General features: G+C 37.3%; 1 protein-coding gene across 4 annotated transcripts in view; it reads left to right on the top strand.

The window, feature by feature from the left end:
• Positions 1-17,208, top strand: part of LOC143451725 (phospholipid-transporting ATPase VD-like) — a 32,319-nt gene extending 15,111 nt beyond the window's left edge. For 3 of the 4 annotated variants that reach the window (XM_076952447.1, XM_076952453.1, XM_076952461.1), the window contains 25 exons: positions 4,017-4,227; positions 4,562-4,647; positions 5,532-5,681; positions 6,130-6,221; positions 6,437-6,573; positions 6,774-7,026; positions 7,244-7,391; positions 7,885-7,993; positions 8,194-8,352; positions 8,613-8,813; positions 9,095-9,166; positions 9,798-9,937; positions 10,121-10,295; positions 10,491-10,641; positions 10,842-10,969; positions 11,132-11,280; positions 11,474-11,636; positions 12,051-12,219; positions 12,439-12,615; positions 12,800-13,002; positions 13,418-13,618; positions 14,182-14,262; positions 14,465-14,569; positions 14,846-15,033; positions 15,344-17,208. In XM_076952447.1, coding sequence (XP_076808562.1) covers positions 4,017-4,227; positions 4,562-4,647; positions 5,532-5,681; positions 6,130-6,221; positions 6,437-6,573; positions 6,774-7,026; positions 7,244-7,391; positions 7,885-7,993; positions 8,194-8,352; positions 8,613-8,813; positions 9,095-9,166; positions 9,798-9,937; positions 10,121-10,295; positions 10,491-10,641; positions 10,842-10,969; positions 11,132-11,280; positions 11,474-11,636; positions 12,051-12,219; positions 12,439-12,615; positions 12,800-13,002; positions 13,418-13,618; positions 14,182-14,262; positions 14,465-14,569; positions 14,846-15,033; positions 15,344-16,115 — 4,420 coding nt within the window. In that variant the 3' untranslated portion in view covers positions 16,116-17,208. The remainder of the gene's footprint in view (positions 1-4,016; positions 4,228-4,561; positions 4,648-5,531; positions 5,682-6,129; positions 6,222-6,436; positions 6,574-6,773; positions 7,027-7,243; positions 7,392-7,884; positions 7,994-8,193; positions 8,353-8,612; positions 8,814-9,094; positions 9,167-9,797; positions 9,938-10,120; positions 10,296-10,490; positions 10,642-10,841; positions 10,970-11,131; positions 11,281-11,473; positions 11,637-12,050; positions 12,220-12,438; positions 12,616-12,799; positions 13,003-13,417; positions 13,619-14,181; positions 14,263-14,464; positions 14,570-14,845; positions 15,034-15,343) is intronic. The other variant, XM_076952469.1, reaches the window with a different exon arrangement.
• The last annotated feature ends 3,159 nt before the right edge of the window (positions 17,209-20,367 follow it).

Here is a 20,367-nt window from a genome sequence, read left to right as displayed (position 1 = left end):
AGTTTTTAGTGAAGTCTAATAGCAGTGCTGCCTCTTAATGGGCGGTATATTAATTGTGGGTTAGTTGATATCATCTGTCTGTACAAGTTTTTGTACATTTCTTGTAGCATTTGAACGTATGTCTTAAATTATTCAAACGTAACTAACTAACTGTCTGTCTTTTTGAGACAAACATTTATTTTTATTATATCTCTTAAAAAGAATCGCTTCGTTTTGAGCAAGCTATATACCCTGCCCACAGCCGTGTTATATGTATTTGTTAAATGTTTAACAAAACTCCCGACTGGAACCCTTTGTTTGCTAAGCTTTTTATACCAGGCGCTTCTGAGGTCATATCTTCCAATGTGTCAATGTTATACAATTGTAGTCTACTGACAAATTTTCTGTGGGTAAATGTGCCGCCGATTTGTATTTCAATTGATCTTACTTTCTCATGGTTCGGTCGAGTCGCTTATTAAAGTTGCGAAATGCGTTATTTGCGGTATTCCCCTTTGCTTTCTTCATGCTATCATAACTGCGGAAATATTTTGCTGATATTAACCGGCATGCTTATGGAATGTTGAAATTACCACTTAATAGGATGTATTTTTAGCTTCCTTGTATGAGGGAACCCAACGGAATACAGTACCTTAAACGGAATAATTCGCCACAAAAGAGATAGCACATCAGATTTTGTATCTTGTCCATGTTTTCAAAGTATAATTTCTGTGAGTTTGGCCAATAGTATTGTTAAAAATTATAGAATTTGACAAAAATTTTGTATCCTTACTTTGAAGCGAAACTTCATTTTCGCTTGTACTTTTCACGGTGTGTAAAAGCATATGAGATTTTGCTTTGTCATCCTCAGTCATGTGACTTGGCCAGCTCACGGAACGTGACCGGTCACTGCTGGAATACGTTGCCTGGTTTGGTCCCTTCAATGATGTTCGAGCTGTGACTAGAAACTTACGACTTTTAACCAACGCAGATCGGAAGACGTTGCAACGTTTTGATTCCATCCGTTCGGTCGCAACCAATCCTGCTAATTATTATGCTGACTCAACTTACGTGTTTCCGGATTATACATTGGTCCGTTTATTGTTGTGTTCATGGACTGGACGAAAAATCTTTGTTTGTCCAACTGTTACATCTTGTTACCAAGGTAACTGTAACGACGAACCCTTGGGTATTCCTTCCAAGGACATTTTGACGTCATAATTTAAACGTCGTTCTTTCCTGTTAACGAGGAGAAAGAAAAGACTGCGATTGATTTTCTGATACATCTATTAATGACGGGAAACGAATCTGAAATAAGATTATGGTAGCTTGTAAATGTGACATATTTTGCTAGTAATGGTTTTCTTTCACTAATTCTTAGACGGTGACCAATAATCTCTTGGCGAAAGTGACCAAGCTTTTGTTTTCAAAATTATCAGTTTCAGATGTTTTCTAAATTAGTGTGCTGCCAATTTTTTTCAATAAATATTTTATTAGACATTACGAAAACGAAGTTCTTTTTGCCAGACGACTAAATTTAGTTCTGGCTTAATCGTGTTTTAGACTGAAATATTTGAGCATTTGTATATAAATTTTAAACTATTTCTTGTAAAAATTGACGTTTGTTAAGTTGTGTAATTTTTTTTCGTCTGCTGTGCAAGTGTGCCTGCTATAGTCAATGACCACACGAGTTATCACAAGTTTGAAACCAGACTTGAAACATGATAATAGCTGCAAGCTTTTTTCGGTTCCGCCTAACACGTGTTTCCTGAATGATGTAATAGCTCGAGGGATTTTACCGTTTGTATTGCGCTGTACGAATGTCAAAATGCACGTTTGGACATAGCATATGTGTGGCGACACCATGTTACAACGCCAGTGTGTGTTTGGTAAGGAATAAATGCTTACTGCCGCGGTTTCGCTTTAGCGCGGCAACCGTTTGTGTTTGGATGTTTTATCTGGCATGGTGGTTGTTTTTACTGACCAGAACCATTCTGTGCAAAATTACGATCACCAATACCGTCTCCTAATCCTCTGTAACACCTACGCGAAATTTCTTAAGCAAATAGTTTAAGAGAAATGGAATTTCTTTCAAAGCTTTGTTGCCTTTTATTTAGGCGAAACTTTCACACAATAGGTTATGGATATTTAATACCGGTACCGTTGGTCCCAAAAACGATACCTTTCATTATCAACTACTTCCTTGAAAGAACAATGGCTGAGAAATAAAGTCTTCAATCACGCCAGTTAGCATCTTTTGCCAAAATCGTTCGTATTTCTCATGCTCAAGTAGGCAGGAAACCCGGAAAGTCAAATTTTTCTTGGTCATGCTTGCTAGGTGCCACGTCGTGGGCGTAACTTTAGTTTCGTGCTAAATCTAACAACGAAGAAACTACGGCGATTACTGGTTTGGGTTCAAGTTGCTATTAGGCTTGCTCGTGCACGCCTTTGCCACAATTTTAGCGTATTTTATTTTACGTCATGCCTCCATGGTCATCTTCTCTTCCAAGATGGGCTCTTTTGTTATTGTAGAAGTTTTTCCGCATCAGTGATGCGTGAATTAGTTACCGCCGTAATTCTTTTTTACTTGCTGATACATTCTCCTTGTCGTCGACACACCTTTATCGTCGACCATTGTGATGTCACTGATGCTACACCGGACTAGGTCAATACAATATCGGTTGCTAAGGTGCTATTGTATACTGAAACGTTTCGCATAGCATTATCGTAACGTCAGTAGATCTGGTATTTTCATTACTTTTAATTTTTCTTTGATCGCAACACGACTGCCGAAGTTCATTAATTTAGTTGGATGAGAAATTGTAAGACCTAAAACATTTTCTGACTATTATTGATAAATTTCGTCATTGATCGAATGATCGAGAAGTGTTTTTAATTCTCGGACAATATGCTTTGCGTACAGCATCATCAGTTAGTAGATGACATCAACATTCAACATTTTGTGGTATATTGTCTGTTAATCTGTTTTTGCATATACCTGTGAGATTTTCAGTCGTGTGACGTATCATCGCCAAGCCGTCTAATTCTGACAAACTGGGATTTCCTATTTTATTTGTGATGTAAGCATTACATCAATTTCGCTGACCGTGATTAGAAAATGGAGAAGGGGAGTTTCGATCACAATTTGAGAATATTAGCTCACATAAAAATTATGAGCGGGCCTTAAAACAATATCGTTTATATCTTATTTATGCCCGATCTTGTTTGTTTTCACAGCTCGATTTCGCAAAATTCCTTCACTGCATGTGACGCAAAATTACATTTTTAAGATTCTATTTGCGTCGAATGTACGCCACTGAATGTATTTAATGGCAAATCATCCGTCTCAAATAAAAGCCTGAAAGGCTTGAAGTGTTTATCGGCATCACCGCGTACGAAACCTCAACGACGATTATTATATATAAGTATGCGGAAATTCTCAATTGTTTTTACGCAGCTTAGTAATAACAGGTCCTCTACAACAGTATATACTGAAAGTCTTTTTTGGATGATTAATCCACCAGTTTGTCTGGCCACAGCGTGATCAATTTTTTATATAAATATAGCACTATATACAGAACAGGTTTTGAGCCTGGAAGAACACTGGCGTGACAAATCTCATAACAAAGAGAGAAGTGCGGCATCACTTGCAAAACTCCACAGTTTTGATGATAAAGTTGTCACTTTTATTGAGTTGGTGTTGCGTAAATTCCAGTATGATTGATCAGCCTTTTGATCTATTTAAAGTTCAGACGTGATTAGTTTCATAGATAAGCACAGTGAAAAAATTTGGGTTTTCTAGCCATAATAATTCTTGTTAGTGCATAGGAAAAAAATGCCAGAAAACAAAGTTTTAAGATACATGGGTTTGAATTAAAAGGATAAAAGGAAGTGATTTGCATACAATTATATTACAGTAAAATGTGTCTTGTTAATTAATTGAACAGTTACACTACCAGTAACCCTAAACTTTAAACTAAGCCTAAATGATCCCTTTATATTAAACCAATAATAATATTTAAAATAAACAATATTTTCAGTTTCGATGACAAGTATCATAAGCTGAAGTGGGCGGATATTCAAGTGGGTGACATCGTGCGAGTGGTGTGCAACAGCGTCATCCCCGCCGATCTCCTCTTGCTTCATTCTTCCGATGCGGATGGCATTTGCTTCATTGAAACTTCGAACATCGATGGAGAGAGCAACCTGAAGCAAAGGATGGTTGTGAAAAGACACTGGGAACATAGCAATGTGAGTCAGGGAACTGTGCAAAATGCTAGCTAGGTTTTGTTCAAATATATACTTGGTAAATTTTATTTTCATTTGCCTTTGTGCGTTTGTGGTTAATTTTAGGACTATAATTTTAGTTGTAAACCGAATGACTCATTCTGAAATTTGTTTCTTTAAAAGTAGAATTTTTCAGGTGTGTTTTTGCTATTTTTAGACACTTACTTGGTCTTGTTATGAAGATTATCATCTTGCTTTTACTTTTTATTCGCTCTGATAAAGTCTTTGTTGTTTTACCTATGTGCAGTAGGTTAGGATATACAGTCTTTTGTTAAAAATGATTTTTTACATTTTAAAGCCTAATGAATTCCATCCAAGAGATTTCAAAAGTATCGTCGAATGTCAAACACCCAATAATGAGATTTACAAATTTCACGGAAACATGTAAGTTGTATAAACAATAATGACATGCTCTGTGTAACTTTCACACTTTATTTTGTAATACTGTTCGGTATACTTAACAGGGAATAAGTTACTCATGCTTATTTTTTAAAATTAATGCCTTCAAGCATACAACTTATTGCAAAAACATAAACGTTATGGCAGTGGTGTAGCCAGAAAAAAAATTTAGGGGGGGGCAAATATTTCATGAGTTCAAGGGAACTACAAAGTGTTTGTTTTAAGACACCGCCACCTGATGTAGAAGCCTATAAAAACAAAAATTGGGGGGAGCCATTGCCCCTTTCGCCCTCCCCCCCCCTGGCTACGCCTATGCGTTATGGTATGCAAGCACTATATTGTATAAAAATAGAAAATGTGTGATTCATTATCATGATATAAATTTGCTCGTTTTGTTTAAACTTGCTCACATGATGGTATAGAACGAAATGGAATTTTACCTGATTTCCTTCTGCCTTAGTTAATCATTACAAAATTCGTATGCTTCCAAATTTAGCCTGTCAACTTAAGCCTACAGCTCGGTGTGTAGGAGAAATAGATGTCTTCACTTGTACATGTTTGCTCAAGCTTTCTTTTTAATGTGGTATTGTTGACCTAGCAAAGCATGCGAAATAAATAAAATTGAAGTAAAACTGCTTGTGTACTTAAGATATGGCATTCACATCTGTTTGCTTAATTCTTTCACCTTTCACCACCCAGTCTGGTTTAAACCAGATGCTGAATTGTGGCTTTGTCTAATACCTGTTATTGGCACACCGATAGGTCTTACTTTGTTAAGGTGGACATTTTTTGATATGTTGTTATTTTCATATATTGCATGCTGTCTGGTTAATTATTTATGTTTTATGTCGCTAATTTTATTTCTGCAGCATTCCTCCAAACAATAGTGACAAAATTCCAGTGAATAATGCAAATCTCTTGTTGCGTGGTTGTGTCATCAGGAACACTGACTATGTTGAAGGCATTGTGGTTTATGCAGGCCATGAAACGAAAGCAATGCTCAACAATAATGGGCCAAGGTAGAACATAATATTGTTGTTTATTGCTGTGTCAAATGTCATTAATTAATTATTACACAGTTTAGTGTCTGTGCATGTATCGACATTCCCAAAGTGACGCATATATTACAAATGGCTGGTTAAAGTAATATGTTGTAAATATGTCATGATACAAAGGATATATTCGAATAAAGCAAGACAAAAATTTTTAAGGTACGGTTCGGTTAAATATTAAGTGACGCCTTTAGTAAATAATATAATGTAGCTAGTGTTCACGCTCAAAATGAGAAAACACAAGTGCACACTTCATCCAACATTGCAAGCTACTCTTTATACTAGTAAATATGTAGAGTTTTAAATCAGCCCTATTTCATATCTCTTTGCTGCACATTTATTGCTTGTATAACACAGACAAGACTTTATGAAAGATAAATGTGCATTCTTCACTGAGAAATCTGTTTTTTGACAGGTACAAGAGAAGTAAACTTGAAAGACGGATGAACACTGATGTTATTTATTGTGTCGTTTTGCTTATTATTATGTGTTTGATAGGTGCAATAGGTGAGTTAGTTTATTACCTTTCAGTAACATAGATAATTGTCAAAAACTGAATGATATATAAATTATATAAATGACAAGCCCATATTTAGGTCATGCCCAACATAGTTGCTTAATCTACTTGCTTAAGTTGCATATAACTGTATTCATTTTCATTAATCTTTTTAAAAGTGAAATTTTGAACAATCTTTCCTACTCAAGTTACTCATGTCATACAGGTAATGGTGTATGGGCTGACATACAAGACAACATACCTCAAACACAGCTATTTATCCCTCCTGAAGAAAATGGCAATGCTTTAAACCCGGCGTTGTCAGGTTTTTATATGTTTTGGACCATGGTCATCCTGCTGCAGGTATCATCACCAACCAATTATCCAACCTTTGCCCTAATTCCGTATATTTGTATTGAGTGACACAAACCATAATTTATTTAGTCTGCTAGTGATTGGTTCAGAAAACATTCTTTTAACTCTGGCCCGAAGAGATGTTGTTTTCATTATATGAAAATGATCATCACTGCCACTACCCAAGCAAATTATGGTCATCTTTTCAGGTTCTCATCCCTATAAGTTTGTATGTGTCTGTTGAACTGGTCAAGTGGGCTCAGGTGTACATGATCAACAATGACCTCGATCTGTACCATGAGGAAACTGACACTCCCATGCGATGCCGTGCTCTCAATATCCCGGAGGATCTCGGTCAGATCCAGTTTGTGTTCTCCGATAAAACAGGAACACTGACTGAGAATCAGATGGTGTTCAGAAGATGTACCGTTGGAGGTGTGGATTACCCTCATGCAGCAAATGGTAAAACTATTTTTACTATTAGCTAACTCAAATTCAAGATTATATGGTGTAAAAAGTTTTAGTCGGATGGCGTAGAAAATGCTTGTGAAAACAGCAAACCACAGGCCGGAGTAATATAGGCAAAGAATGATAAAAATACAGGCTTTGCTTTGCGTTTGAAAATGTATTCTGTGGAATGTTCTCAGCACATAGCTGTAACCAATTATGTTTATTGCAGCTGCTCGAATCGAGAATGTTGAACCAACTCCGGACTTCATTCATCCCGACCACACCAAACATCATCCTGAGAACGATCTTTCCAGAGGTGACAAATCGAGATTGAGCTATCGCCGCCCACACAGTGGTTCAATACGACCTCACCACAGGTATCATATTGACTTTTGAAATATTACTGATATTGTTGTACATGTACTATTTTGCTGATCCATTGCCGCCAGGAATACTTTTGTGTGGTTGTCTTATGTGTCTTAATTTATTCGTTGTCAGTATACCTAGCAATCTTGAAAAGTGCGTAGTATTGAAAAGTATGATCTTTAATACAGGACTCTGCGTCTTTAAAGTACTTAAAACTTTTGCACAAATAATTGAATTGTCACTTTAAAGTTCTTGATTGTATGTCAAAATAAATCACTGTTTTTCTCTCTGCTTGTTGTCTCCTTGAACTGACCAAACGTGACTCACTTGATATTGTTCTTGTTCACATAACTACCTTCTTCTATATGCCCTCAACTCTTACAATAATTATAGAAATTTCTTGGTCACATTTTAAAATTGAACATTTTAATATGTGCATTTTTGTGAGATTTTTTGGAGTACTTGTTGCACCCTTTTCAAAACCGTTTATTACGTTTTATTCAGGAGGAATCTTAGTACTGTATCAAAAGGATTGGAAGATGGTGTGGATGGTGCGGATGGTGCTATCCTCAGTCGATCTGTCCCAAACTCACCATCCATGAATAGAAAAAATGTAAGTTTTTTCGAGTAATTGCTGGTTTTACTAGATTTTGCTTTGTTACTGCTTCCATTTAGGTATTCATCGGCTTGTAAACAACATTTTCTGCAGTTCGTAGACATTTACATGAGTTTAGCATATGGTTGGTATGAAACTTAACTTTAGAAATGGTTTTCATTAATTATTGATAAACATTGTATTGTGACCATTTGTAGATGAGCACAAAACGTCCAGCTGCCCATCACAGACGTAATATAAGCTCAGTTTCAGCGAAAGAAGTTTTGAATTCGATCGCCCATGGAAGTAGTGAGATAATTGCGCAAGAGGCACAAGAGCAAAATGAGCTGTATGATCAACTTCCTGATGAAGATCTGGTGAATATGTTATGAAATGCTGCATTCTTTTGTTATTTGATTCCCATACATTGATTGTTCTTGGGTGTTCTATGTTCATTAAAAGAAAAAAACAGTAATGAACATAGAAACAAAACCACAGTAGTCGATGGTTTCTTTTAATGGTGGAGACGAAAAAGTATATCGGCGTTTGCGGGCGATGATATTATGGTTAATCGTGTAGCATTTACAATAATCTATGTTGTGCTAATGCTATAAATATGGCTGTATGTGTTTCCCAGGAAACTGATGTAACACCAGACCCTGTCCTGTTTGAACAATTAACGTCCATACCGAACATGGCCAAGTACGGCAGCGGTGATACTGGATACAAGCTGAGTGTAAAGAAGGGAAGAATCATGGACTTCTTTATAAATCTTGCCATTTGTAATACAGTTGTGATTTCAAATGATTCAGAACCAAGTGAACCGCCGCCAACAAAGGTGAATTTCATTTGAGGCATTTAATAACATTTCACTTGTATCGCTCTAACATTAGCCTTAGTTAGTAACAATGGGTGTGCGAGTGTGTATATCACTAACCAAAGATGGACCTGACAGTTTCAACTGTTTGCAGCATATGCTGTGTTATTTATAAAGACGAAAATGGTCGCTGGAAAAGTTATTTTTTGTGCTAAACGCATGATGATATAGAATTTCTACTACATACTTTAAAATTTAGCAGTTGACTACTGATTACAGTGCATTGTTGTGTGATTACTTAGAAAACAGACGACTTCTCAAATGCGGCAAATAGTTTGATCCCAAATGTTCTGAAGAAAGTGTTTCCACAGAAAGTAAATGTTTTTGCTATACACTTGCAGTGTTTGAAAAGTTTGCGTAAGCAATTCCATAAAACATGCCAATCGATGACCTGTCATATATTATTTTCATTTAAATTTTTCACATTTGTTTTGCTATTTACCACTCATAATCCAATTTACAAAGGTTATAATTGGGCTTTGTTTAATTTTGGTTTGGTAATCAGTGAAAGTGTGTTGGAGGTCTGAAATACTGTTTGGCTTCTGATTTCTTAATTAAGTTGAAATTACACTTTGTGCCATGTTATAAAAACATGTTGCTAACTATGTCATTTTCAAATGCACATTCATCACTGTGATATGTGAGGGAATAATGGTTTTGTTTTCATGTAAAAATCTTAAAAATTTAATAATTTACATAATAATTATTCATGATGTCATGCTAGTAAACTCACCGCTATTAATCCTGCAATACATCCATTAAAATTTTTCTTTTTGTGTCTTATATATTTCAGCTTGCATACATTATTTCATCTTACAATAGAAATCCAATGTAATTTTCATATTATACTGCCCATATTTCATATTTATACTTAATACAGCACGCTGAGATACTTTTGTAAAAATGACAAGAACTATTTTGCCAAGATATTTTTTGCTAATGCAGGCTGCTAACAATAGCGAAAGATATAAGATGTCTGGTGATCGTCAGAATCACTTGGAACAGCAGACAGTGAGCGGCAAGGTTCATTTCCAGGAAGTCAATTCCAATAATTCCGCTTCAGCATCCCCAGATGGGCACGCTGGGTAATTTGCTTCATGTTTTTTGAAAACATAAACTTTCACTTTGTTGATTACTTTATCACTTGACAGATAAGAATTGAGATTCATTCAGGTACCATTGTGCATTGCATGGTTTTAAGTAAATTTAAAATTTCAAGTAACCTCAGGAAATTTTTCTACCAATTACAATATGATGATCTTGTTAAGGTTGACGAATGAAGATTTGAGCAACATCCGTTACGAGGCGGAATCGCCGGATGAAGCAGCTCTTGTGTATGCTGCGCATGCTTATGGTTGCATTCTAAGTCATCGTTCATCTTCTGGAGGGATGGAAACCGTGACCATCACCTTGCCAAACCAGGAAGGAACTCTCACGTTCGATGTGAGTGGAAACATTGACAAAACTGATATATTTGTTAAGGAATGTTTTTTGAGAAATCTAATATTATTGTTTTTATTGCTGATGTTATTTATTTGGCTGGCTGTTGGCCTATTATTTCCATGAAAAGCTTAACCCGTTCTCACTTAGGTTAAAGCTTACGTAATTAAACTACTTGGAACCTATTTTGCTACCTAGGTTTTATGCAAGCTACCATTTGATTCTACCCGTAAAAGGATGTCAGTTATTGTGCGCGACCCTCGCACCAATCAAGTGACTCTGTATTGCAAGGGAGCGGACAGTGCTATTCTAAGTCTTCTCTCGTCTAACCAACCTAATGTCGGATTTAGTAAGTCGTACTACTTACTTCACGATCACATAGCGTAGCATGCCTTTAGTAAGATATAATTTACTTTTTTGAAAAGCAATTTATGCACTTTAGTGTAATAGTACTAAAAAATAAAAGGTGCTTTTCTAGTTTTCGCAGAGAAAAATACACAGAGCAAGTTATAACAACATTACTTTATGAATTGGGTCATTTTATTATAGACGTTGAGGAAAATGATGATGATATTTCAAACAAAACAAGCAACTGCTTTGAAGTCACTGATGCCACACGAAAGTTTCTTGTAGCGTATGCTAAGACTGGCTTGAGAACATTATGCATTGCAAAAAGAGTAAGTCTAGTGCAGGATGCTTTCACTAAGCATTGATATCTTCAAAACTAACCTACTATCTGTGATGGACTCGCAATTTTCAGGAATGGTGTTAATGGTAACAGAACACTTGTTAACATGTCTGCATTATCATAGTATTTATGGAAATTGTTAAAATTTTAGAGTCTTAGTGAAAACGAATATATGGAATGGCTCACGCAGCACAAGGAGGCAGAACAGGCTCTGGATGGCCGGGACGAACTTCTCATGAATTCATTCTACAGGATCGAGCAAGATCTTGAGCTTCTTGGTGCTACTGGTATTGAAGACAGGTATGCTTTACGTCACAATAGTACAGACAATCATTGACATGACAAGTGCAAATTGCCTCTTGCATTGTTTATCTACATCACTACCTTGCAAAGTTTGAACCTATGCTTACATTCCTAATCAAGACGAAATAACTATTTCAAGGGATAGTTAGAAAAATATTCAAAATTATTTGACCGTAATTGTATATTGCAGGCTGCAGGATGGCGTTCCAGAGACAATCGAATCCCTGCGTCAGGCCGGCATCCAGGTGTGGGTGGTGACAGGAGACAAGCAAGAGACGGCGATCAACATCGGCTACTCTTGCCGGCTCATCCATCAAAAAGACGAAGTCATCACGCTGAATTCAGAAAGCAAGGTTCGAACTGTTTAACGGTTGTTACTTAGTCGCAGCTAGGTGTGAGTTAATTGTAAAGATCAGTGGTGGGCAAACTTGCTCAATGAAAGAGTCAGTTGCGGAAAACTACAAAGAGTAGCGAGCCGCAAAATCAGTAGTGTCAATACAAATACGGTAAACAATGCATGGATAATGAACAATAATGGATATTACTATATAGCTAGAAGAGCCACAAAACCATGTCGGCGAGCCGCAGTTTGCCCACCTTTCATATTATAGATGATTAGGTTATAAAGCAGTTGGAAAAAATGCTTCATGAAAAAAATTATTTTTTTCTTGTATTAAGTTAGTAATACTTGCAGTTAGTTGTAAGTTACTGTTTTTTCTGCGTTGCATTTGTCTTTTATCAACTTCCTTCTAACTTTATGTTTTCAGGAAGCACTCTCTGAGCTTCTTGACATCCACATCAAAGCCCAGGAGGAAAAGAGAAACATCCCTCCGGATGAGGACCAGCGCAACTCCATCTTGAACTTCAACATCTCATTCATTTTGCCAAACTCCACAACATATCCATTCATAGACGACAAAGATAATGATGCTTTGGGTAGGCAGTTCTTATTCTTTATTCAATTCATTCTATCTTCAGTTTAATTTTGAGACTTGTCACATAATTTCTATATTTCGGAATATAGGTTTACTTACCTGCTTAATTCTTACTGCTCTCATTAAATACAAATTTAAGGTTTGCTTACGACATAATACGCATTGAAAATTCATCGTCTATTCCAATTGAAGCTGGCAATTAACCCCCATTCTTTAACAGTTCTTGTAATCGACGGCAAGACACTGGGCTTTGCGCTGCAGAAAGATCTTCAGAAGAAGTTTGTGAAGTTGGCGCGTCTGTGTAGGTCGGTGTTGTGTTGCAGAGCGACTCCGTTGCAGAAGGGAGAAGTAGTCAAGCTTATCCGAGACGAACTCAATGTCATGACGCTTGCCATAGGTGGGTGTTCTTTCTGTTTTAAATAAATTAATCACAGCAATTTGTAATGGTGGATGTACACTTGCTTAAAAGTAAACGCTCTACTAAACCCCATTAACAACTTTCCGTTCTAACTATACCCGGCTAGAACACCATGCTGTAAATACTGTATATGTGAAATCATGCAACCTTATTGTGACGTCAGGTGACGGTGCGAATGACGTCAGTATGATTCAAGTAGCCGACGTAGGGATCGGGCTGAGCGGGCAGGAGGGTATGCAAGCTGTGATGAGCAGCGATTACGCACTTGCGCAGTTTCGCTTTCTCAGAAAACTTCTGCTCGTTCACGGGCATTGGAACTATGCAAGACTTGCTTCTATGGTGCTTTACTTCTTTTATAAAAATGCTGTAAGTCTATGTCTGTAGGTTGATATCTTATTGTGTTTGGTTTGTTGTTATTGTTAGGTTTGACGTACAGTAGTTTTTGCTGAATTTAATTTGTGGTTGAAATCACGTGTAAACTGAAATTTCATTACATAATTAATGTTTGATACGGCTTGTAATTCGAAGAATGACTAAAACAGCCAGAACAGTTTTAAATATGATGGGCAGACGTTTCGTTTCAGTCTAGGAACATTGTTTTTATTATCACCTGGCGATTTCATCATGAATAGATTTACATTAGCTATAAACATGTGCTTTGCCTTTTACAGATGCATGCATTAGCAATGTTACGCTAAACAAAACTTTTTTATAAGCAAAATAAATTCAACAATATTTATTTGATGGGTCCTCAATAATTTTAAGACTTTTAACCTCTCAGGCGTTTGTCTTCCTCATCTTTTGGTTTCAATTTTTCTGCGGATACTCCGGAGGAAACATGATCGAACAGTTTTACCTCCTTCTCTTCAACCTCATCTTCACCAGCGTTCCTCCTCTCATCAACGGAGTCCTTGACAAGGATGTGAGCCAGGAAACTTTGTTGAAGAAACCCTACTTATATAGTCAAGGCATAAAGGACGAGGTAAGGACCCACAATTTCAAGGTTTTCATGGAAACCAGCTTCCAAAGATGGCGGTAGTTCCCCGCATGACGTGTTGCCGAAAATAACGAATTCCAGAATTATTCCGCATTTATGCAATGCTGATGGCTAAACGAATTAATGTAGTTGGGATGATGTCTTCGGGATATCGTCATCTGAAGTAGTATATTTCGGAGAGGGTGCGATTCTCACGAAGTATATGCTAAGCGCAATTAATGCGATATACTTGTACAATGTACAGCTGAAGATCGCAAACTCGACTTTGCTTGATACAAAATTTCAGATATGTTTTCATAAAAGAATTTCACAAATCCCGAAGACTGTTTAACTAATAAACTATTTAACCAACTTTGGATATTCAAAGTATTTATAATTAATCGGTCTCTTCAGTTTCGAGTTAACAAGCTTCCGTCACTTGTTAACAGTGTTGGAGTATTAAAGGGGACGTTCTTTTTATATTTAACACGAACCTTCATCAATCGGGCAGTCATCTATCTATCTTTCATCGTTTCTTTATCTTTAACAAAAGATTTTTTCATTCGTAGTTGTATCTGGCTCGGACCTTTTGGATCAACATTCTAGACGCCATTTACCAGAGCCTGGTCATATTTTTCTTCATATACTGGGTAAGTATGAGTATTGAGTATGTTCAACGAAGAAAAATTTCTGCAGCAGTTGCTAGTACATGCAACATCCGCGTACAGTGTACATATTTTCTTTAACGAAAAGCAGGTGTTTTATCGCCGTCGGAAACTCAACTGCTTGTGGATTTGTAATATACAGGCTTATCTCCGCCCAGTAGTTTTATGCAAACTATTTACCTTGCAGACCTATCTAGATACCGACGTTGGCTTAATAGAATGGGGAACTGTAATCACCACATCTGCTATGTTTGTGATTCTTATACACCTTGGCATTGAAACGAAAACTTGGGTAACAAAGTGTTGTATTGAGACAGTTGTTTGTAGATAATAGCTGATATTCTGGATTTGAATAAATTTTTAATTCAGTCGCAATGCATTACCAACTTCTGATTTGAACACCATTAACCGGTGGTTGCTTTTTAGCATTGATTTAACTCTTCAGACTAAAACATTCCATTTTTTTAGATTTTTATCAAAAATTCTGATTACCGCCCATTCTCGATTCGAACTTAGATAAATCGTCTGAAGAAGTTGTGAAATAAAACAATGGTCTATTTTTCTACAGACTTGGGTCCACTGGGTCGCTCAGATCGGAAGCTTCGTTGTTTATTTTGGCTTCGCTCTTATCTACAACATCTCTTGCGTCGCGTGCAGCCCCCCGTCCAACCCCTACTACGTCATGGAGACTGTTATTCAGACTGGAGAGTTTTGGTTTTCCATTATGCTAACTACAGTGGTCGCTCTATTTCCGAGGTAATATATTATTCTATGGCGAAAGACACTGCAATTTTACTGATTTTTTCACAAACAAGGGTGTCGTTTAAGATGTATGATAAGTCACAAAGCGCGTTATTCAGGATGAGAATTTAGCTTGCGGTTTGGCGTATGACAACGCTCCATTGTATTAGTTTTCCTGTTATCCGTATTCTATCCTGTTATCCGTATCTGGTTTCTATGTTATCCATATTTTTGCACAAGTGGTAGCTTTTGGTAATAATTCGCAAGCGTTTTCTCATCATTCAGTTGCAAGGAAGGCAATTTACTGAGAATTTATTCTTCCCAGGTATCTGGTTCGGGCCGTGCAGTCCGAGTACTTCGCAAGCGAGTCGCAAATGGAACGAATCATCGAGATGAGACGAGTCACCGACCCAATTTCAACTGCTTCCACGTCTGTCGCTAATTCGTCAGCCAGTAGCAGTAGCAGTAGCAGCAGCACTTATCAGAACCCCGCTTACCATGAGGTACGTGAGAAGTCCCCCGGGGACGGCTTTCCACAGAAAAGGCCCCGCACTCTCGCCAAAAACGGGGAAAAGTTACCCCCCAAGAGTGAAATGGGCCGAGAGGCTTTGTCGTATTACGGGGGTTCTACTCCTGACCTGTCGTCGATGTCGCCCTATTACGGGGTGCATCGGACCAGCGCAAACGTCAACAACAACTCAAACCAAGCGGGTGAAGCCCACCCGTTCGACCCGGTGAATCTCCAAAGGCCGGAAATTGTGCGTGAGAGTCCGGTGGATGTGCAACCTGTCCTACCGGCGCTTCCAACGTACGAATCAACTGCAAAGTATGGACAACACAACGTTGCCTACTGTGGCTTATCGGATGAATCAGACGTTGAATCTGAAACGGGCAAGTCCGTTCTGGTCTCAGTAACCAATGTTCAGACACCTCGTACACCCTCCCCAGGGTCTGCTAGGGAGGTGCACCCCCAGGTGCCCGTCTTTGCAGTGCAAAATCAAAGGCCGACTTCCCCGTGGCTTACGAAAGTCAAGAATGACGTAACTATTAGGTCATCTGACAATTCCAATGATATTATTCCAGACATTTCCGTGTAGTAAATGGCCGCTGTTTTCTTTGATTTTCTACCGTTTTTCTCTTTATATTTTTCCATTGACTGCGTTTTTGCCCGGTAAAAATTCGGCCTTGATAGCAGTATTTTTGCACTAATTTATCTTCGTATATCAATGCAGAATTTTTATCTCGACTCAGCGCTATGCACTCACGTCGTATCCTCAAACGCACGTAGTAAGTAAGTCCATTATTTTGCAAAGATTTTGAAGCTATACTGAAATGAAGCAATTTTTCCGTTTGGATTATTTGTGACACCAAGTGGACAGTTTCAGACGTAATATATTAAGAGAAACACTTAAAACATCTTCATTTTTTATGCTGAAAGTACACCACTTTTATTTTATTCGTTTCTTGCGTCGTGTCGGCCACAACATTATATTATCATCCAGAAGTTATTAGCGTTTTTGCAATTAAATAGCTTCCAGTAGTATTAACTTTTCCTGAATTTTAATCCAATTTGTTTTAATATTCCTTTTTGATAATTTTCTGGCACTGTTAATTTTATTTGGCACTTTATGATTTTTGTTCTTACGACTTTTCCCACATTTTCCAGTAGCAGGGTGTATTGTCTCGTGCGCCAACGTACGACTTTTCACTGAGTTTTCGTTATCCGCCAAGCGGCGCCCAAAATTCTAAATATACCTGTTTAACTATACAAATGGGAAAAATACATTCAAAACCTTTCTACTGTTCGCCAATAATACGTTTTTGTTCAATACAGATTCCAATATAAGTGCCTTATACAAGCAACGATTTTAAAGACTTTCCGTTCTGATCTTGTCAGCATTTCCCATTTTTTGAACTTTCCAGACCAAACGTACAAACATTTTCCTGTCGTTGTGTTTCTGACCTTTGTCTGTGTTTCGTGTGAAAACTATCTGTTTGCTTGGCAATGTATAGTAAATTGGCTTTCGTTTCTACGCGATGTTAAATAATATGCATAACAAACTGGACATATATTTGTAGTTGCATTTGCGTTGTTGCAATCTCGATAATTCAATGTTTTCTTGAGTCTTCGTTCTTAAAATAGCCTTGTGTTATTTATCGAAATAAAGAACAGCATTGCATAGCATACAAGTCTTTTCTCCATGTGCTAGTTAATTCAAAGCATTACAAAAAAATCATTTCAGGGAAACTTCTCATGCATGCTGCAATGACTACAGCAGGATGGTCCAAGTCTGCCAGCATCTGGGGCCACAATATTATTTTGAGTGTTGTTCGCGGGCCACACACAGCAGGCTACATCAGTGCTAAGAAAACGTAACGGTTTATTTTACCTGGTTTGGACCACCCTGGACTACAGCATGCATGTTTTTGCAGTTTCAAAACCTCAGGCGGAGTTGAATTACCTTGAAAGGAGTTGGTGAAAGAGGTCAGATTGTAAAAATGAGTTTTTTTTATTTATTTCACAACATATCTTAAATAAATAATGAAAGATTGTTTGTCGAAATCTCCACCTGTAGGCATCCAACGTCAAAAAACTACAGAGCAACTACGGAAATCATTCTCATTTTGTACTATTTTAATAAAACTTGAAATGATTCAGATTGCCTCACTTAAAAGTCTGAGACAAAAAGCAAAGTGTTTGAAGAGTGTTTTCAAGTTCACTGTATAGTGTATATATCTTTGCGTACCATCTACTATGAAGGCAGGCAGGCAACTTTGAACAATGAAAACAAAACCTCATTTCATTAAACCTGTAGACTTCTGGTTAGTTACCTAATTCAGAATATTTTGTGAATTAGACAGATAAAGAAAAGTAGTCTATGAATGCCTCTGAATCTGAATATGGTGGATTCTTAAAGCCCTCACCTCGACTATTTTTCTTAGAAAATACAACGCTATAAGGCTCGCAGTGTGTCACTTAGTAGGAGCGTTCAAGATAGCAACAGAAACGAAAAATCTTTAACAATCCTGCAAAGATTTGCACTTCAACGGTGGCAAGGGTTGCAAGGTGTCCCTATTATAATTGGGCTGGGCAACATTTTTCAACTTATTTTTTATTCCTTGCTCGTTTCAAGTTTATCTAGACTAATGTGGCCATGCTGAATCCAAATCTGGCCTTAGATTTTTTCTAACACATCACGTTTTTGAGATATGATATATGCACGCGACAACCCTTAATTGTCATTTCAGCTAATTTTGGCTGTGCAGAACAAAACATTAGATGTAATCAACACAGTAATTGCTAGTGAAAATAACAGCATTATCATATTGCACAATTTAACACAACCCAGGATGATTAAACCAAACCAAAATAGTATTGTATCCCCTCAAAAGTGCTTTAAACACTTGCTATTTCGAGCATGTTCAGTGTCAGTTTCACGCTGGAGAAACCAGCAGTAGTCCACCATCATGTTAGGGTTAAATCGACCTTTATACCGCGATTCCATCAAAGAGATGTCTTGGTGAAATCTTTTACCATGCTCGTCGCTCACATCACCCAGGTTTGGTAGGAAAAAGTCAGTGTAAACGAAGAAAATGCAGTTTAAGTGACATTCTGCAGCCCATTTCGCGATATGATTCCAGCAAATTGTCCACTAGATCCGATTAATTTTCTGCCCTATAGTTCCCAAGAAAATTTTGTACAAACGCATTCCAAGCTTCCAATTCAATTGAATTAAGCTTGGATGGAAATACTGGGTCACGGATCAAATCACGTATCTGGGGGCCAACAAATATTCCAGCTCTCAGTTTAGCATCACTTAGTATAGCACCAAACTTTTCTTTTATATGTAGGAATCCATCTCCATTGACATCCATTGCCTTCACAAATTGTTTGATCAGGCCGAGTTTAATATGAAGTGGTGGCAAGTAGGCCTACACTTTGCTGGGATCAATTAGGGGTTGACACTTAACATTATATCTTCCAACAATGTAATTAGTTCTCATTGGATATTCGGTTGTGTTATAGTGGTTTGCATCGTCTCGACTGCCCCACAAACAGAGAAAACACATATGCTTGGTGTAACCCAACTGCAATCCGAGTAAAGTGACACAACTTTAAGGTCTCCACATATAACCCCTCCCTCCACATAACCCCTTCCTATAGCCATGGCCAAGTGCGTATAGTCATCGCCAAGAACACTCAAGAATGCATTAATTATCATGTAGAACATTACATTTACAAAATAATGTCAATATTAACCGTACACAATATGCATTGAAGACCAACGATCCGCTGGGAAAGAAAATTGCACAATACCTTATACTGTACTACCTTATAATATAGTGCAAATCAATGCAAAATCCGAATTTCGTGAATTTTCATATCCTTAAATCCTGACGTGATAGACCAATTCTGATTTCTGATTTGGAATCAGCATCCCAAAGTTAGTCTAGGTAACATATTTTCATTTGAGGAATAATTTTGATGTTGCCCAGTGATAATTTGCACTAAAATCGGCTAATGAAAACAAATGAAATTTTTTTCTTGTGAAATTTATTTGAAAACAAAACAGCAAATTGTTTGATTTTAGCCAATAAAATTTTTTACATTTTGTTTTATGTTTTTTTGTCTAAAAAACCCAATATACAGGCTTTACCACCCTTTTAGCAAGTTACCATTCAACAACCACAGATAAAATTATATAGTTTTACGTGACCTGGATGTTACGTGCAGAGCTCTTGTCCTGGCTGAAGTTAATAAGAAAAAAATTTCTTAATTTGTGTAAGTGCAATTTCAAGTCCTCTCCTCTTCACTTTACATCGATGTCAAGGGTCATCAGGACACGCGTTTATTACGTGTTTTCAACAAGAAAGAACAGATTTGACGTCATCCAGCTTTAAACACTTGAGTAACTGAATTAAAAAACTTTGCAGTCTTTTCTTTAAGAAACAGTAAGAGATTGATGGATAAGATTTTGGGACCTTCCAAAGAGCCAACCATCAGGCTCTCTTGAAAAGAATAAGAACAACCGTTGGAGTTCGTTTTCGAGTAGTTCGTTTTAAGCAACAATACAACTTCTTAACAAAGGGTGTGCGCGAGCAAATATTTCAACTTCTAAGCAGTTCCTAAACGAGTGAAGGCGTTAATACCTATGTGTACTTTAAGAGAATAGTTTGCCTGTTTTCAAAGCTACTTGTATACGAAGTTAACCAAGCAAGACAGCCGGCAATCATATTTGATCGGTTGGAATAATAGACAGAAAATAAGAAAGGATTTGACACTGATTGCTAATTTAGATAAATATAGTAGGTATGCCCACCCAATGGTTTTGTTTCAGAAATGTGAGA

The sequence above is a fragment of the Clavelina lepadiformis genome, chromosome 1 (assembly GCF_947623445.1).
Source record: "Clavelina lepadiformis chromosome 1, kaClaLepa1.1, whole genome shotgun sequence".
NCBI lineage: Eukaryota > Metazoa > Chordata > Ascidiacea > Aplousobranchia > Clavelinidae > Clavelina > Clavelina lepadiformis.
Note: the sequence above shows the minus strand (reverse complement) of the source record. Positions and strands in the feature narration are given on the sequence as shown.